Genomic DNA, 19,267 nt, shown 5'->3' with positions numbered 1-19,267 from the left:
CAGAGGCAAGACTTGATCCCAGGCACCACAATATGGGATGTGGATATCCTACACCATGGCTTAATCCATCACATCAGAATGTCTCCCTCTAGCCCATTTTTAAACTCAGGTTGTTTATTTCCTTGTTGTTGATATTTAAAACTTTGTATATTTTGGATAACAATTCTTTATCAGATATGTCTTTTCCAAATACTTTTTCCCATTCTGTGTCAAGTCATGCTCTTGACAATGTATCTCATAGAGTAGAAATTCTGAAGTTTAATGACGTCCAACATGTCAATGGATCATGCTTTCAGTGTCATATCTAACTGTTCAACACCAAAATCAGTATTACTTAAATTTTTCTTTTATGTTGTTTTCTAGGAGCTGTACAATTTTACACTTTATATCTGTTATACATTTTGAGTTAACTTTTGTGATTGCATAAGGTCTATGTTTACATTCATTTTCTGTGTAGTTTCCTCAGCACCAATTGTTGAACAAACTTTCCTCCATTGTACCGCTTTTGACTTGGGGCAGGCATTGCAGAGTAAGGAGTTAAGCTACTGCTTGGGATGCCTACAACGAGTGCCTGGGATCAAGTCCTACCTTCACTTCCAAACCAGCTCCTGCTAGTATCTCCAGCCCAAGTATTTGAGTTTCTGCTTCATAGGTTTGAAACCCAGATGGAGTTCTTGGCTCCTGGCTTTAGCTTAGTCCAGCCCCAGCTACTACAGGTTTGAACAGACAACCAGCAAATGGGAAACACTCTCTTGGACTTGCGCTTGATGTCTCTTCATCTCTCTCTCATTCTGCCTTTCAAATAAATAAATAAACAAATAAATAAAGCTTTTATTATTTTTTAAAGACACAAAAAGACTCTTACTTATATGGGTCTCCTTCTGGGCTTTCTGTTCTGTTCCACTGACCTAGCTATCTTCCTTTGCCACTATCATACTGTCTCGACTACTGTAGTTTTAAAGCAAGTCTTGAAGTCAGTGTCAGTTCTCCAGCTTTGTTCTTCTCCTACAATACTGTGTTGGCTATTCTAGGTATTCTGCTCCTCCATGTAAACTCTAGAGTCAGTCTGTCAATACCCACAGAATAACTTGCCAGATTTTGATTGGCCTGATAATCAATGTATGGATAAACTGGGGAAAAACTGACATCCTGACAGAAGTCTTCCAATACATGAGCAAGAGTGCCATAGACCCAAAGTAACATGGCAAAGGCTTTGGAAAACTGAACTGTTTGAAAACACACTCATCTAGGATCTACAGTCTTTGCAACATGACCTCCACAGCGTCCAAGATACAATTCAAAATTACATTACAAAACAAAACAAAGACAAAACAATCAAATTTCAGGAGATTGTGAAGCTGGAGATTCCACAAATGATGACAATGGTTAAAGACCTTATTTTTTAAATTTTCATTTTATTTGAAAAGCAGAAAGAGCAAGCAAGAGAGATCTTCCATTTGGCTGACTCACTCTCTAAAAGCCCACAACTGCCAGTCCTGGGCAAGGTTGAAGGCAGGGCCTGAAGCTCAATCTAGGTCTCCCATTGGGGTAGCAGGGACCCAAGGACTTCAGCCATCATTTGCTGCCTCCCAGGATGTGCATTAGCAGGAAACTGGATGAGAAGTGGAGGTGGGACCCAAACCTGATACAGGATGCATCCCAAGGAGTGCCTTACCTGTCCTGCCAAATGTCCACCTCTGTTAAGATTTTAAAGAAGCGTTTGTGGGGGGCCGGCACTGTGGCTCAGCGGGTTAAGGCCCTGGCCTGGAGTGCCAGCATCCCATATGGGCACCGGTTCGAGTCCTGGCTGCTCCACTTCTGATCCAGCTCTCTGCTATGGCCTGGGAAAGCAGTGGAAGATGGCCCAAGTCCTTGGGCCCCTGCGCCTGTATAGGAGGCCTAGAAGAAGCTCCTGGCTTCAGATTAGTGCAGCTGCAGCCGTTGTGGCCAACTGGGGAGTGAATCATCAAATGGAAGACCTCTCTCTCTCTCTCTCTCTCTCTCTCTCTCTCTCTGCGTAACCCTGCCTTTCAAATAAATAAATAAATAAATGTTTTTAAAAAAAAAAGAAACTATTGTGGGGCTGGCATTGTGGTGTGTAGTTGGTAAAGCTGCTGCCTGTGACACCAGCATCCCATATGGGCATCGGTTTGTATACTGGCTGCTCTACTTCCAATCCAGCTGTCTGCTAATGGCCTGGAAAAAGCAGAGGAAGATGGTCCAAGTGTTTGGGCCCCTGCCACCCACGTGGGAGACCCAGATGAAGCTCCTGGCTCCAGCCTGCTTCAGCCCTGGCCATTGCGGCCTCTCAGAGAGTGAACCAGCAGATGGAAGATCTGTCTCTCTGTCTCTGTCTCTGTCTCTGTCTGTCTCTCTCTCTGTGCGTTTCTCCCTCTCTAACTCTTTCAAATAAAAAAATAAATCTTTTTAAAAAAATAAAGAAGCTATTATAACTTTACTCCTCAGAGTAAAGATAAACATACTTGATATGAACAAAATGGACAGACAATTTTATCAGAGAAACAGAAATTACCAAATATTACAACCGAATAAAAATTTCACTTGATGGAGGCAATAGCAGAATATAGATGAGAGACGAAAATTCCCTGTGTGGGTCACCTGGGCACCTGGTAATAAGGAAGTCCCTAGCGAAAATCTCCAGCAATAAAGAAATCTCCAGTGATGGAAAACCCTTGCCCAGTGGCAATCTGCCTCAGATATGTATCTCCCGGGTTACAACCCAAGTTGCAGCACTCATCAGCCTCTATCTGTCCTGCCTCCTTTCAGTGTATCTAATAAATCTAACTCTTCTCCTTCTCTCTCTTTCTCTTTCTCTCTCTGACTGCTGGTGAATACTTTCACCACCAGCAACACTGTTCTCAATCAGTGGTTTCTCAAAATATTTCACACAACTTAAAGACAGGCCATTAGAAATTATTCAGGAAAAAGTAGAAGAGTAGAAAAGATGTAAAGAACTATGTGGGATAATGTCAAAAGGTCTAACATTGTGCTGGTATTGTAGCACAGAGGGTTAAGCTACCGTCTGGGACGCCAGTATCCCACCCACACGAGTGCTGGTTTGAATCCTGACTGCTCTACTTCAGAGCCAGCTCCCTGCTAATGTGCTTGGGAAGGCACTGGAAGTTGGCCCCAACCACACATGTGGGAATCCATGAAGCTCCTGATTCCTGGCTTCTGCCTGGCCCAGCACCAGTCATTGCCACCATCTGGGGAATGAACCAATGGACAGAAGATGTATCTCTCTCTCTGTAACTCTGATTTTCAAATACAAAATTAGATTCTTGGAAGGGAAGAGAAACTGTGAATATTTGAAATATTTGAGTAGCTAATATTTGAAACACTAATGGCCACAAACTTCTGAAATTAGCAACAGATTGAAGATGCTCAGTGAAAAACTTCCTATGCTGTTGCCCCTCTTCCAGGCCAGCTCTCTGCTGTGGCCAGGGAGTGCAGTGGAGGATGGCCCAAATCCTTGGGCCCTGCACCCCATGGGAGACCAGGATAAGCACCTGGCTCCTGCCATCGGATCAGCGCGGTGCGCCGGCCGCAGCGCGCTACCGCGGCGGCCATTGGAGGGTGAACCAACAGCAAAAAGGAAGACCTTTCTCTCTGTCTCTCTCTCACTGTCCACTCTGCCTGGCAAAAATAAAAAAATAAATAAAAAAATTAGAAATTAAAAAAAAAAACTTCCTATGACATCAAAAACATGATAAAAAAAAAGGGGGGGGGGACCAGGAAGCTGGACTTCATCAAGATTAAAGTCTTCTGCTTTATGAAAGAAATTAAGGAAATGAAAAGAAAAGTCACAGACTTGAAGATAATATTTGGGAAACTATGCCTAACAAAGAATCCATTTTTAAAAATGGGCAAAGAGTTGAACAGGAAGTTCACAGACGAATATACAGATGACAAATGACCCTACTGTCATCAATCATTGGGGAAATGTGAATTCAAAACAAAACTGAGGGGGCCAGCGCTGTGGCAAAGTGCATAAAGCCACCACCTGCAGTGCTGGCATCCCATAAGGGCGCCAGTTCGAGTGCCGGCTGCTCTACTTCCTATCCAGTTCTCTGCTATGGCCTGGGAAAGCAAAAGATGGCCCAAGTCCTTAGGACCCTGAACCCACGTGGGAGACCCAGAAGAAGCTCCTGACTCCTGGCTTCAGATTGGCACAGCTCCAGCCTTTGCGGCCACTTGGGGAGTGAACCAGCAGATGGAAGACCTCTCTCTCTCTTTCATTTTCTCTTGCTCTCTTTCTCTCCTTCTCTGCGTAACTCTTTTCAAATAAATAAATAAATCTTAAAAAGAAAAAAACTGAGATATGTCAATATATGGTAGAATGGCAAATATCTGAAAAGCTGAAAATATCAAGGGCTGGCAAGGTGGCAGAACAAAAGGGACTCTCTGCATTGTTGCCAGGAATGTAAACTGGTATGACCACTTTGGAAAACAACTTGGCAGTTTCTTAGCAGGCAAGACATATACTTACCACATGAGCCAGTAATCCCACTCCTAGGCTTACACTCACGTGAACTGAAAACTTAATGTTCTCATGAAACATATGTGACTTTACTCACAAATACACTTCAACAAGTAAATGTGATGCACTCAAAAATACTACTGAGCAATTATAAAAAAAGAAGAAAAAACTATAACTAAATCCAACAACACAGATGAATCTCAAATGCACCATGCTAAGTACAGGAACCAGACTCAAGAAATTACATATTGCATGATTCTACTGATAGGACATTCTGGAAAAGGTAAAATTGACAGGACTGAAAAAAAAAGATTAGTTGCCAAGATTTGAGGTGGGGGCAATTTTAAAAGGTCAGGACAAGGGTATTTGAAAGGGAATGTCTTCACTGCTATTACAGATCTTTGTCTCTATATGTTTACTTTATATAACTTTCCTGTGTGTAAATTACAATTTAGTTCTTTAAAAACTCAAAGTTTCCTTAAACACGACAATATACAAACAAAATCTGCCAGCTTAGCAGTCAGGGTCTTGTTTTCATCACAAGGAAGTGCCACGACTGAGTGGAACAGATAAAACCAATCCGTAAATGCAAAGATTGTAATATCTAGTGTCTAGCACCTAACCACAATTCTGAAATGCTGTCATTCACCTTAATGGAATTATCTCGTAGGCCACTGATAATTTTTTCATCATCATACTGTAAACAGTAGACACCTTTACTATTTTCAGAGCGGCACTGAATCCTTTGCAAGTTGTGTCGTCCACACCGCCAGTTAGATTCTATAGTCTAGTGGGAAAAAAGGAGACAAAGTGAGTTTTTGTGAATCAACTCCTCTAGTAGGTTTCAGAATTTGGCATTGCTTCCAGAAACAGCATACCACTGATACCCCAATCTTAGTTTGCATAACTGTCTGTGGATAGGAATCGTGCTCTTTTCCAAGTAAGACATTAGCCCAACAATGTTTTTACTCAAAGTTTCCTTGCTCTTCTGGCAACTATCAGAGAATTTCCAATGAGTTTTAGGTTGGGTTTGAAATGGCTTAGACAGAATTCAATATGGTTGAAGAATGCCATTTGCACCCAAAACATACAAACAAATAATAACTCAATGGGTAGCTCCCTAATGCCAATTAAAATATTTGGCGAAACCCTGCAGCCATCATTAAGCACACTCTGACAATGCATGTATCAACCAAAGCATTGTCTTGAGCACTGAGAAAAGATATTGAGCAACAACTACACGACAACTACATAGGAAGAATTTTATCTGTTATCAATCTCCCTCCAGACAAACGTTGTTTTAGAGTAAGACTAGCACATGCCAGCCCTGTTATTCTCATTCTTTCTTCATTCATGTGACATTTCCCACAATGTTAGTATATTCCAACTGGGGATAAAAAGATCAATAGGAAGCACACTGCATTCAAGAGGCACCAGTCTAGCATCTAGGCACACAAAAGCTGAACTGGATATACAGACAGTCCTTGACTTAAGGTGACGGTGCAACTTTCAATTGTTCGGTTTTCCAATGGTACAAAAACAGTATATGGTCAATAGAAACTGTACTTTGAATTCTGATCTGTTTCCAGGCCAGCAGTAGGTGATACAATACTTACGTGCGGTGCTGGGCACTAGTTCCCAGACAGCTATGCAATCACAGCGGCAAACAGCCAACACCATACAATGCACTGTGTTACTATGAAGTTTGGTAGGTTAGGGGTATTGAACACATTTTCAACTTACAATATTTTCAACTTAAAATGAGTTCATCAGGATGTAAATCCATCACAAGTCGAGGAGCATCTGCATTCTAACTTTATTTGGCTAACGCATGCTATAAGCTTGGAAGAAAAGTTATTATTATTTCCACTATATAAAGACCCAGTTTATCCAAGGCCACAAAACGAGTAATTGGACTAGCTGGAAGTCACACCCAGTTTTTTGTAATGCTTACTAACATATTCAAAGCCTATAAGGAAGAAGGTCCTGGTCCCTGAGGCTATAAACACAGAATGTAAGATCAGTACCAATGCCAGATAAAATAGGAGTGTGTGAAATGAGTGATAAAAACTCTAAGTGCTGCAAGACCTCAGGGAGACCAAGAGCCCTGGGCCTGAGACCATTGGGCAAAGTCTAATGAGGAAGCAGGTCACGCCCAGACCACCACCCAGACCACCACAATACAGCTTCTGGTAGAGACCAGAGGGAATTTTCAGGATCAAAAGATACAAGTTATAACCATACAAGAATAACCAAAGTCTGAATTCCTGAACCTTGAAATCAGGGGCCAATGGGGGCTATAATAACTGGTAACACTTCAGTTCAGAATACAGTTTAAAAGGTTTTCTCTGTGTAGCTAATTATCTCTGAGTAGCTAAAAGTTTAGTTACTTGCTTTGTAGAAGATAGGAGATAAAGCTCACTTGACTCACTGGCTCTGCTGATATCTAACTGTATTTCCTCTTATTTTCAAGGCACTAAGCTTCTGCACGTCTAAAAGGTTACAGTTTACTGAGCCCATTGAGTGCTATATGCCAGGCACTACGATTTCCTAACAATACTGTGTATTTTATATATGGAGGGTTGTCCCAGGACTCCCATGGATACCAAGCTCCACAGATGCTCAAGTTCCTTATGTAAGATGATGTACGCACATTCTCCCATATACTTTAAATCATCTCTGGATTATCTATAATACCTGACACACTGTAAATTGTTGTTGTATTTTATTACTTAGAGAATAATGACAAGGAAAAAGTCTATACACATCCAGTAGTGGCACAGTTTTTAAAAGAATAATAATACAAAAACTGTTTTCAACCCCGTTGGTTCAGCCTACAGCTGTGGAACAGGCCGACCCTGAGGGATGACTGCATTGACAGCTAAGCCTCACTACTGGGAAGCAGGAACTGTTGTCCACTTCACAGAAAGAGAAACGGAAGGTAGTAGGTACACTTACAGACGTTAAAAGAAAATGTTTCCATCATCGTGGCCTGTGCTTAGCAAGAGCCCTGGAAACAGGAGCCCTGCCCTCCAAGAGCTCCCACACAGAGCCCTGCCATAAGGCGGGATGGCACACTCCCAATGTCTGTGTGGGGACTTCCTAGCCCATGCCATCATCTCTAGTGAGGTGATAAAATGTCAGATGTATAAACCACATTTCCAAACCAGCTGACCCCATCTGTTATCTTCAGGTATCAGATGTGGCAGGTATCAGATGTGGCAGTAGAAATTAACTTTTTAAAAGAGGGTCCAGAAAATGAAGAATTTCTTAACAGGAGCTCAATGCTTAGAGTCCCTGGGAGAAGTGATGTATTTTTAGACAGTGACTGAGCCACGTCAGCATGCTAAGCATCCTGGGAAAACGCTGACTCAGGAGGCAGATGTCCTGGGAACAAGCCTGATTTCTGGCCAGTGACCTTGGCAGTGGTTACCCATGCTCAGCTACATCCTCTGAGGATCCACAGAGTTGCAACAGAAGCACGACTCTACATGAATCCAGAGCATGCCAAAGATCAGTACATAGTCTGTCCTACACACAGAGCAGGTGGGGTATTTAAGTTCCTACAGCTGTTTCTGGGTTTAAAACATGTACAACTGCTTTCAAGTGTTATTCAGTCAGTAAGGAGCCTTGCTACTCTGTATATTTCTATGACTGGAAAAACCACATGACCACATTCGGGATAACTTTTAATTTAAAAAGGAGAAGTAGAGGAATCCCCATATCTGAAAGACTTCCCTACATGTTCTCCCATTGCTCTAAAATACTCGGTAGAACTCAGTAACCTAGTCACAGCTTTTCTGCATCTAAACCCTTAAGACACAGCAGAGGGGACTACAGAAGGGAGCCAAGGCAAAGCCACACATCCACTGTGAGATGTCTGGACAGAGAACAAGGTTAAAGCAGAGCCATAACCTAGAGCTGGAGGACAGAACCTCTCAAAATCCAGACAACAGCCTTTCATTCTAAGTTGAATGAAAGCCTATGACTTTGCTGGTGAAGAGCCTCATTTTCTAAAATACGTTTCTAGGGGGCCAGCGCCGTGGTGCAGTAGGTGATCCTCCACCTGTGGCTCTGGCATCTGATATGGATGCCAGTTCTAGTCCTGGCTGCTCCTCTTCCGATCCAGCTCTCTGCTATGGCCTGGGAAGGCAGTGGAGGATGGCACAAGTCCTTGGGCCCCTGCATCCAGATGGGAGACCGGGAAGAAGCTCCTGGCTCCTGGCTTCGGATCGGCGCAGCTCCGGCTGTTGCGGCCATTTGGGGAGTGAACCCATGGAAGGAAGACCTTTCTCTCTGTCTCTTCCTCTCACTATCTGTAACTCTATCTCTCAAATAAAAAATAAAATATGTTTCTAAATTTTAAAAAGAAAAAGGTTGTCAAGTAGTTCTTGGTGGGTCACTGTAGGAAGTCTCCACTTTGGGTTCCCAAATTGCAAGTCAAGCATGGCTTGCTTTGAAATGCCAATGGAGGCCACAAGGCAGCAGACCAGGGCACTACGACAGTGCTGCGCAGCAGCTGCAGGTAACCCTGAGATGCACTTGGCTTCTCCACTGCCAGGGCCACCCACACACGGGAAAGCAATGCCTGCCCGATGACTTACACTGTCTGAGTGGCAGTTTCCTCCTCTCTAAAAATGGGGATAATATCTCCTCCCTCAAAACTGTCGTAAGATCAAATGAGATTACATCCGGAAAGTTCTCAGCACAGGCCCTGTTGAGAACACAGACCAAAAATAGTGGGCTCTGACCAGAAAATATCTTCTCGCCAAATTGCTAGGAATTGTCTCAGTCTAGGCTGATATTTAAAGCTGATAATCCTGTGCCCTCCCTAACAGTTCCCAGGAAGGGACTCAGCCCTCAAAAGGAATTCAGCTAGGATCTCAACATCAGCAGCAGAGCCCAGGTCGTGCACAGGTGCACCTCTTTAATTACGTGGCTCTCTGACACTTCACTTAGCCATCAGGTGTGACAGCTACCGTAAAGGAAGATTTTGTGTTTTTGAGAACCTGTAAAATCCCCTTACCCTGAGCAAATTTTCAAAATACTGGGAAAGTAGCCATGATACACAGAGTATACAGCAGCATTTAAATTGGCAATAGAGTGAAAACAGATGTCTGAGCATGGAGGAATAACATTATTTTTAGAAGCCTAAACACAACTGGGTGGGTGGGCAAGTTTCAGCATTTTCTGGTCAGGACAATGTTAATATCAAGCTTGCAAACCACAAAAAAGCTCTCCACTTTCCCTGAATACAGTGTGGTTTATTAAAAGGTGCGACACAGCACACCCTCACTTGCCCAGTGCTCTGTTCCAAGGAGAGCCTTTCACAGGCAAGAGAGGGAAAAGGTGCATCCATGACAGTCTGCCACTCTCTGAAGAAACAGAGAGAAACAGCCCACCAGAACTCTGTGAAAACAGCTTCCATCTCTGCGAGGGACACTCAGGGCAGAGCGAAAAGAACATGGGTCTTGGGGGAAGAATCTCAGTTTAGACGAACTGAGGATTAAATCACTGTAGCAAAGTACCTAGCAGGATGCCAGCCGCTAACAATGACAGTGACAGTATGAACAGCAACAAAGACTCCAGACAGAAAAGGAGAATACGGCTGCTGCTTTTAGGAGTGTGCCTTGGGCTTTCCAGGAAGTCCCTCCCAATTCAGAGGCCCTGTAAAGCATCTCTTTGTGGCAGGAACACCCAGGAGTGATGCACCTTCACATAACGCTAGGGACGGGTCCTTATTCTCCTCAGGCTCCATTTCTCACGTCCTCATTTCCTGAGTAACAGGAGTTAGCCTCACCAAGCCAGGTTCTCTACTCTCCCCTTAATTTTTAGCTAGTTTCTGGTGGGTCAGTGTGGAACGGGTAGTTCAGAGACGAACATTTCCTTTGTGCTCACCAGAGCTAATCTGGCAATGGTTGGTTTACAGCTGCCAAATGTGAGCCAAACTGTCATGGTAGAGAAAGAAATCAAAAGAAAGTGTTGTGAACTGGCAACCTTGCAAATAGATGGAGAAAATAGAGACTCTGAAGCTGTGTACATACAGGCAACCATGGGGGAGGGGGTAAATATCCACGTGACATCCCAGGTATAACTGATCTTTTGCCAATGCACTCAAAACCTTTAAAAGCACTACCTTTGCCATAACTGAATTAAAACAAGGCCAACTAGTATTATCTTACCCCATACCCTTTATAGGCAGACAGGCCAGGGCACTGACCACTGTTGACTCAGTTGAAACAGATGAAAAGACCACCTTGAAATTCTGTAGGTATAAAACCATATGGCTCTTTCTCCCTGACTCCTTGAATGTGCATTTGGAAAACAACAACCAACCACTCTCAGCCTACAGCTAGACAGACCTCAGTCAATTTGTTTTAACTGCTTAACTGCATAAGGAGTTCTAAAATTTTTTGTAGTCTCAGTTTTGCCTTATTATAGACATGAATGATAACAGTGTATACCTTTCTGTATGAAATAAATGCAATAATCTAAGCAAATCACCCAACACAGTTCCTGGTATATTGCAGGGGCTCAAAAGAGGGTATTTCTAAGAACTGAATTCTGCTCATGAGGGTCCATGCCAGCCACAGGGGTACAGCCATACCCACAAAACCCCCTCATTTGTTTGATGCCAGGATCACTGCAAGAAATCCCTACATGTAAAAATGTCCACCCTGCACGGAATAAAACAACTCCCAAACCAGGAGCACAGGGATCTACACTACCAAGAGTTGTATCGAGGGAAGAAGAGTATAATGTTTCTCCCAGACTCCATTACTCACTAGCCGTGTGATCTTGATCAAGCCACTTGAGCTTTCTGAGCCTGAGTTTCCTCAACTTTAAATTAGGTCACGGCCCACCTTTCACATTCTGTCCAGAATGTTCGATGAGAAAAGGTACCATAAAATGCTTAACAAAGTATCTGGCACTAGTAAATGCTCTATTAGTGGTACATTATTTTTATCATTATTACTATTAGTGAATATACCAAAGTATAAACATCATCCCTTACACTAAGCAATCTAGCCCACAAAAGTCTGGAGGAGACTCTTGTGGCCAACCACACTTTAAGAACCACTGAGTAGACCACCATGATGCAGAGGTTTTGTGTCAAATAGGGTTTTCCCCCATAGCGCTGTTTCCTCTCACATCTGCCTCCTCTACTAACTTGGAAATGTTATTTCAGCCCGAGGAAATGGTTATGGTAGGTGGTGTCACATACTGTCCTGCCACAGAACACTGAGTTCATACTGTCCATTATAATACAAGTCATGAGGACTAAATAAAATAATTGATGTCACCAGATCCTTAGCCTCATCATACAACTCCCAGAGTCCCTGTTTATTAATGAATGACTTTAAATGCTACCCTCAAAACAGATGACTTGATAAGATTACTCAAGGAAATCTGAAGAGACTTTGTAAATAGTTCACCCTACTCCCCAAAAAACACAGGGAAACCTAATTTCAAAGATGTGAACATGCCCTAATACAACTATATAGGGGTAGGAGACAATCTCTCTCCTCTGAAACACATGCACACCCATCTATGACTCAGCTAATACTGCGGGGGCAATTTATTCTATGTTTTGATTGGCCAATGGATTATTTAATTCCCAAACTTTATAATTTGTCTGGTAGAAGTTTTAAATAATGTAACTCTCCCTAAAAGGTGACCCTGTAGGTCATTTTGGAGAGCAGAATACTCCAGACAAGGGTGTGTGTTTTAAATAATGATATTCCAGTCACATCCAGATTTACCATTAAGGGAACAATTCCACTAGTTCACATCTGCCTGAGAAGTGGGGGAGGGGACGGGACTCCAAAAACACACATGTTTCTCCATTAATGAATTTTGGCACAATAACTTTTATGTCTATCACCTGGGGGAGAGGATTACTTCACGTTTGGGAAACTGAGTATAATTTTATGGGCGATACAGCACTGCCTAGTGAAGCCTAAACTTTTCTGCCAAGGAGGAAACAGTGAAGTAACCGAGACCTGCCAAGAACACATGTGAAAGAGTTAATGAGAAATGCCTGTGCATGTCTTTCCTGGTTCAAGGAAAAGGGCTAAATAATAAAACTGAACTAATTAGAACACAGGAACAATATCAAACATCTCCAATGTTTCTCATCAAGTTTACAGAGTTTTACTGGTCTGGTGAAGTTACATTCAATTCCAAAATGGTCCAGGAGCATAATCCGCTCTATAAAACCTGCTTAAAACTATTGCTTAGAATAATTTCAGTTATTTTCATGAAAAACTATGGGTAATATACAGAGGAAATTACCTAAGAACATGCCTTCTCCACTTCTTGAGAGATGATTCAAAAACGTAAAACCATGTTCACCTAAAAACCTGGGCCCTGGCTTTTGGAAAATTTATCCTATTAGAATAAAAACTTGTGGATGAAAGTTTTAACCACCTGGCAGCCTTGCAGAAGCATTTTAGAATAGATATCTTTTGCAAGAAGACATGATCTACTCTGAAGAGTGAAGACCTGCAGATTATACCTTGTGACACATGTACTCCAAAAGCTCAACTTTTAAAAAAAAAAATGCTAGTTCCATAATTTTAGAACAAAGACCACTCTAAGGCAACATAAAAAGTTGAGAACAAAACACAAAGAGCTCATAAAACAGATAAAACATAAAGTTACCTCTATATCCTGGATAATCTTTGGGTATAATGACCTATAAAATGAATTGGGAGGACCATCTGTGGGTCTGTTCTTAAACAGGTACTGATCCCTGGCAAATAAAAACAAACAGATGTTACACTTTTGCACTTTATAAAAGGTGAGTTTTATTTAAATATGCTGCTTACAAAGATGACCTATCCTTTATGTCTCTTAACTTACACTGAGCTTTAGTAGTTCAAAAGCATGATTTCTGACAAATGTAAACATTAAATATAAGTTCAGTTCAATTCACAGCTCTCCAACATGATCCTGGCCTTTTGTTTTCTCAGTACCAATACATACTAATGTAGCGTTTCATTTCATAGAGTTTTTTATTTTGTTTTATTTTTAAAGTCCTATTGTAGCTTTGGAAAGATCTAACAGTATTTATCATCAAACGGCTTCCTATAAAGAAGACTGCCCTAATCCTCACTCTTCCCACCCCTGCACTTCACTGTACAGTTTCCTTTTCTCTAAGATAACTGGGCCAGGCCACTGATGTGCATACAGCTAAAAAGCTGCATTTAAGTTCATGGAATTTTCTTTAAAATACCCAGTCACTATAATCCATAGCCTCAACCTGGGGCACTAACAGAGCAAAATGGCAGCCCACGACTTTCTCATCTTTTGTCTTATCTATCTTTTGATAATGGTATTTTTTCCTAAGAAAAATGTGAAGGAAGAAACATAAACACATAGCTTTGCAGAGCCAATTCATCTATCCAAACTACATAACGCTTCTTAATAATTAATCTATATAAAGGAAACACACATTTCAAAAATGGAAATTCTACAATCTTTACCTTTTTTTTTTTTTTTTCAACTCTTGACCCCTCACTTTCCCCTTTATTTACAACAGGTCAACACATTTGCAGGTATAATTGCCTTTTTGAGCAATCATCTGACCTTGTGTCAGAGAAACTTTTCTCCACAAAGCAAGCAATCCCAGTACTTACCACCCTCTTCTTTCTGAGAGTCCCTTCCAGAGGGGATCAGTGCGTACCATTCGCTCAATCAGCTTCTTCCAAAGCATTCCTTCTGAGATCACTCGCTGCCATTCTTTGCATACCAGCTCTGCTGCACACAGAGACCTGGCATCCAGGTAGGAAAGAATGTTTTCTGCTATGTGATCTAAGCCTTGCTCTACAAAACAGAAAAGGGAATGAAGGAATGGGCAGGGAGATGCAGAGGTACCAGCCATAATTTCCTTAAAGAAATCTGAAGTAGGTAAAATACTTGAGTAAAATCAAAAGTTCAGGGGCCAGCACTGTGGTGTAGTGGGTAAAGCCACCACCTGTACTGATGGCATCCAATATGGGCAGCAGTTCAAGTCCCAGCTGCTCCACTTCTGATCCAGCTCTCTGCTATGGCCTGGGAAAAGCAGTAGAAAATGGCCCTAGTGCTTGGGCCCCTGCACCCACTTGGGAGTCCCAGAAGAGGTTCCTGGCTTTGGATCAGCCCAGCTCAGGCTGTTGCGGCCACTTGAGGAGTGAACCAGCAGATGAAAGACCTCTCTCTCCCTCTCTCTCTCTGCCTCAACCTCTCTGTAACACTGCCTTTCAAATAAATAAATCTTAAAAAATCAAAATATTTACAAATATACAAGTACATGAATATATAAACATATGCTTCTTTACAGTTCTGGTTTTTTAAATAAAACTACTGCTGCCAACTCCTGTCTATGTGTAAAAGTTGACTGTGGGCCGGCGCCGCAGCTCACTAGGCTAATCCTCCGCCTAGCGGCGCCGGCACACCAGGTTCTGTCCTGGTTGCCCCTCTTCCAGGCCAGCTTCTGCTGTGGCCTGGGAGTGCAGTGGAGGATGGCCCAAGTCCTTGGGCCCTGCACCTGCATGGGAGACCAGGAGAGGCACCTGGCTCCTGGCTTCAGATCGGCGTGCACCGACTGCAGTGCGCCGGCCGCAGTGGCCATTGGAGGGTGAACCAACGGTAAAGGAAGACCTTTTTCTCTGTCTCTCTCTGTCACTGTCCACTCTGTCTGTCGGGGGGGGAAAAAAAAAAGTTGACTATGGACAGCTCGTTATATCTCACCAATCATGCTCTCTGGGAATCCCTTGGAGCTAGGGAGACATTATAAAGGGTGAAGCACTGACCTATCTTTAAGAACATGAAACATTAAATGGTGATCTAAGAGTTAAAGTCAGTTGTGTCTTGTGTTTACATGTATTTTTATCCATTTTTCACCTCCCTCTTGTGGATATCCATTTTCTGTTCCTAAATAGATGGTAAAAATCCTCAAAAACAATAGCCACATGTCTATAAAACCTATAACCTCAACCACCCCCACAATACAGAGGTCCTCTCAAAGACAAATATTCGGGATTTAGTCTCTTTCCGACATTCACAATGAGAAGATTACTATGGGCAGCACTGCCATCACCTGCAAGCTCCCATCCTATGGTTCTAGACATGGCTTCTACAGCTGCAAGAAACACAGGTCTTCCCCAAGCCTACTCTGTATAGGGAAAAGAACATAGAATATTACAGTCAGGAGAGCCCCACTTTAAGCCCCAAGTTCACCATGTACTAGTTCTATGACATGAAACAACAAATCCAGAAACACCCCTGGGCCTCAATTTTCTACCACATAAAACGATAATCAGTAACAACTACCCTTCCTTTCATTATCTGTAAGAATCAAATTAAACCATCTTATGAAAAGATTTTAAGACAATAAAACACTCCATAAAATTAATATCTATTCTTTTTTCAAAATAAACAGAAGCAATATAGTAGCACCAGGCCTGATGTTGAATGACAAGGGTGAAGGTAAATCACTAAGCTTTCAGGGCCTCAGTTTCCTCATGAATGAAATGGAGACAACAGTCTCTGGCCTATTTTGAAACTATCAAAATGAGAGGATGCATGAGAACTCTTCACAAATGATGACTTTCTTCAACCATAACAATGATTCTTGCTTCACTGATTATAGTTTCCAGGCACTTTGTATACTAATTCTCCTACTCTGGACTAAAATCTAATGCCCAAGCCACACTGGGAGAAATACACTGGGACCACTGCCCTTGGTTGTGCTGGTCACTGTATGATAGTTAATGCAGCCAAAGATTGCACTGCCCTCATCTGACAGCCCTATCACAGCAGACTCTTAAGATGGCAGTCAGAAAAAAAAAAAAAATTCTAAAAATTCTCCCCACCAAACAGTCATTAAAATAATTCCCACTAATTCTGAATCTGTATGGCTCATTGGAAAAGTGGGAGGCAGTTTCTTTCTTCCAGGAGTTTATATTTATCCTTACTAGAATTCACCTTCAAAGTTCTATCTAACCCACTCATTTCATACTCTAGAATTCTGATTTTTATCATACAGAAGAACGGATGTTTCACATCAGATCTATATGGTTGGGCAAGTATAATTAGTCTTTATGAAGTTGTAGACACAAGGTTAAGAGGGTCAGAACCAAGGACAGCACCCAGAGCACTAGCTATTTCCCTCCAGGCTATTATATGCTTTAACACTCAATGACAAGAGCATTGAGTCATCAGCTCTGTAATCATGTGGGTATGCTACTGTCCAGCCCACATCTCACTACTCAGTCCCAGGGACACCTGGAAAAACCATCCCATGAAGATACTATTATCTTTACATCATTCTTCTGGCCTATACTATTAGCCTGGTTAACTTAAACCAAAAGGATACTAAGGTGAATTTAGTATGATTACTCTTTGTGTTCCCTTGCTGGTCTTTCTATATTTGCAAGTTGGCACTAGCCGCTGTGTGCTATTTTTCAACATGTTCATTGGTGAAAAATTATAAAGCCCCATCTCTCAAACACAGCGTCTTCTAACATTCTGTATATATCTTACTATACATCTTAACAACCCTACACCATCTTTTCAGATGCTGAGGTTTAACTTCTGAAACTCACTTAAGAATCCTGCCAGTGCATAACATCAACTAACAGCTAACTATTATCCTCCAAATACATCCTCCCAGTTCTTAAAACCAGGAGACCCACTTATCTCTGGGTACTACCACGCAGGACTATTAAATGCAGTTACACAAGGCACAGCTGTGTCCAGTGGCGCTGTACACTGGTTTTCAATTACCTGCTTTGTGCTACACAATTCTGAAAATTACAACCACAGGTTTTGTCACTATCCTGATATACAAGGTATTTAGTCCTATTTGCCTACAGAAGCTATGTGATTCCTAAATATCTTCGTATTTTCTACGATTTTTCTATCCTTCCCTGCTTTAAAGCTATTATTCTTAGTTGGAGAGAGAAGGGAGACTTCAGTTAAAATGAGTGAAAACATGCTGTTTCTTTCTATTATCACTATACCATCTATTTTTATTCTTTATAATCTTGCTCCAAATAGTGGATCATTGTGTTTGTTTTCAACTCTCTCAGATTAAACACTTTGGACAATTTTCCATTATTTGGGGTTTGGTCTTCTTGGGACCATGTTCAAAGGCTCAGGCCACCTTATTGTGTAACCCTATAATCATGGGCCCCTTTCTTCCATCTACTGTGTTTACTTGAGATCAGGAAAAATCCATGGATAATCACATGGGGTCCTACTTGTGCCTTTCTACCACTAAGATTGAGAAATCATTCATCAGAATTTCAAATTCCAGGATCTCTCAGCCTCTTTAATCATATTTTTGTTCTGAGTCTGTAGCCACAGGCTAGCTCTTCTTTTAATTTCTCCAATTTGGTAGTTCTTACCTATCTTCCTTTTCTAGTTTCTACATTTGATAGTTACTTTTCAGGTTTATTTTACTTCCACATCACTAACGAAATCCTACTAAGTGGTTACAAACACAACCCTAACCAATTCTCCTCAAGGTCTCCACTCTCTGAGAGATGAAACAAATGGCAAAGCAAGAATGCATCCTTTCCTTCTTGACCTCAATGGCTGCACCATTCCCATGATCTGTATGAATTAAACTGAAAAAGCAGTAACCAAACCTCTACCTACCTGGATGGTCTACGAGCTGCTAGAGTGCATATCACTGTCTCTGAATCACTTAGGGTCACTGATTTTCAATACATCAGCAACAAACACAGATTCTTCAGATCTTTCTCTGACATACTGAACCAAAATCTCCATAGAGAGTAAGGCCCAGGAATCTGTATTTTTAAGAAGTGCCACCAGATAATTCCAACACGTTGGGAACTATTGGTAAGAACAAGGACATCGCTTTTCACCTTTGATCCCTTTGGGCCCCTCTCAATAGCCTCAATAGCTTACAACTAGACTATCAGTGAGTTCTGGCACAAGTAAATCCCTGACTAGCACATATTTCCTCCTTGTTCAAACACAGTCAGTTCCATAAAGCAGCATCCCAAAGACCCATGAGATCAGACTCATTTCCTTTGGTTAATACTTTAAATTCACTTCATCATTCTCAGAGGTAGTACACGTTTTGTCTTGTGGAAAGTGCACTGACTGTCAGTAAGGTCAAATAACCTGGGTTGATTCTTGGTTTTGTCAACCACTAGTGACCTTAAAGAAATCCATTTTCTTTTTTTGGACCTCAAACTTCTATCACATAAGAATGATATTAAATGGATTATCACATATAATCTACCCAATAACCCTGCAAGATAGGCACTTTCAATATCTTCATTTTACAGAGTTTGAATTTCCCAACTTTGATGGGGAGATTAACAAGATGGATATTAAGAGCCAAATATGGGGGGCCAGCACTGTGTAGCGGGTACCTGCAGCACTGGCATCCCATATGGGCACCAGTTTCAGTCATAGCTGCTTCATTTTTAATCCAGCTCCTTCTAGTGCACTTGAAAGGATGGCCCAACTCCTTGGGCCCCTACACCCACATGGGAGACCTGCACTGGCCCAGCTCCAGCTGTTGCAGCCATTTTGGTTATGAGGCAGTAGATGGAAGACCTCTCTCTCCAATTCTGCCTTTCAAATAAATAAATAAATAAATATTTTTTAAAAGCAGAGAGAGCTGAATATGTAACAGGTACTTATTAGTACATGTCAGTCTTAGCTTCCCTCAGATCCCTTCACCAATCACCTATGGTCGAGGAAGCTAAGTAGTGTTATTCTTTCTTACTTTCTTGCAAAGAA

At 41.8% G+C, this 19,267-nt stretch overlaps 1 protein-coding gene across 6 annotated transcripts in view; it reads right to left on the bottom strand.

The window, feature by feature from the left end:
- FBXW11 (F-box and WD repeat domain containing 11) overlaps positions 1 to 19,267 on the bottom strand; it is a 138,850-nt gene that overhangs the window by 22,702 nt on the left and 96,881 nt on the right. For all 6 annotated transcript variants that reach the window (XM_062188688.1, XM_062188689.1, XM_062188691.1 and 3 more), the window contains 3 exons: positions 14,143 to 14,329; positions 13,166 to 13,256; positions 5,151 to 5,288 (listed from right to left, as the gene is read on the bottom strand). In XM_062188688.1, the coding sequence (XP_062044672.1) occupies positions 5,151 to 5,288; positions 13,166 to 13,256; positions 14,143 to 14,329 (416 nt within the window). The remainder of the gene's footprint in view (positions 1 to 5,150; positions 5,289 to 13,165; positions 13,257 to 14,142; positions 14,330 to 19,267) is intronic.

The sequence above is a fragment of the Lepus europaeus genome, chromosome 4, assembly GCF_033115175.1.
Source record: "Lepus europaeus isolate LE1 chromosome 4, mLepTim1.pri, whole genome shotgun sequence".
In the NCBI taxonomy this organism is placed as follows: domain Eukaryota; kingdom Metazoa; phylum Chordata; class Mammalia; order Lagomorpha; family Leporidae; genus Lepus; species Lepus europaeus.
The sequence above is the reverse complement of the archived record's forward strand: the minus strand, read 5'-3'. Positions and strand labels throughout refer to the sequence as shown.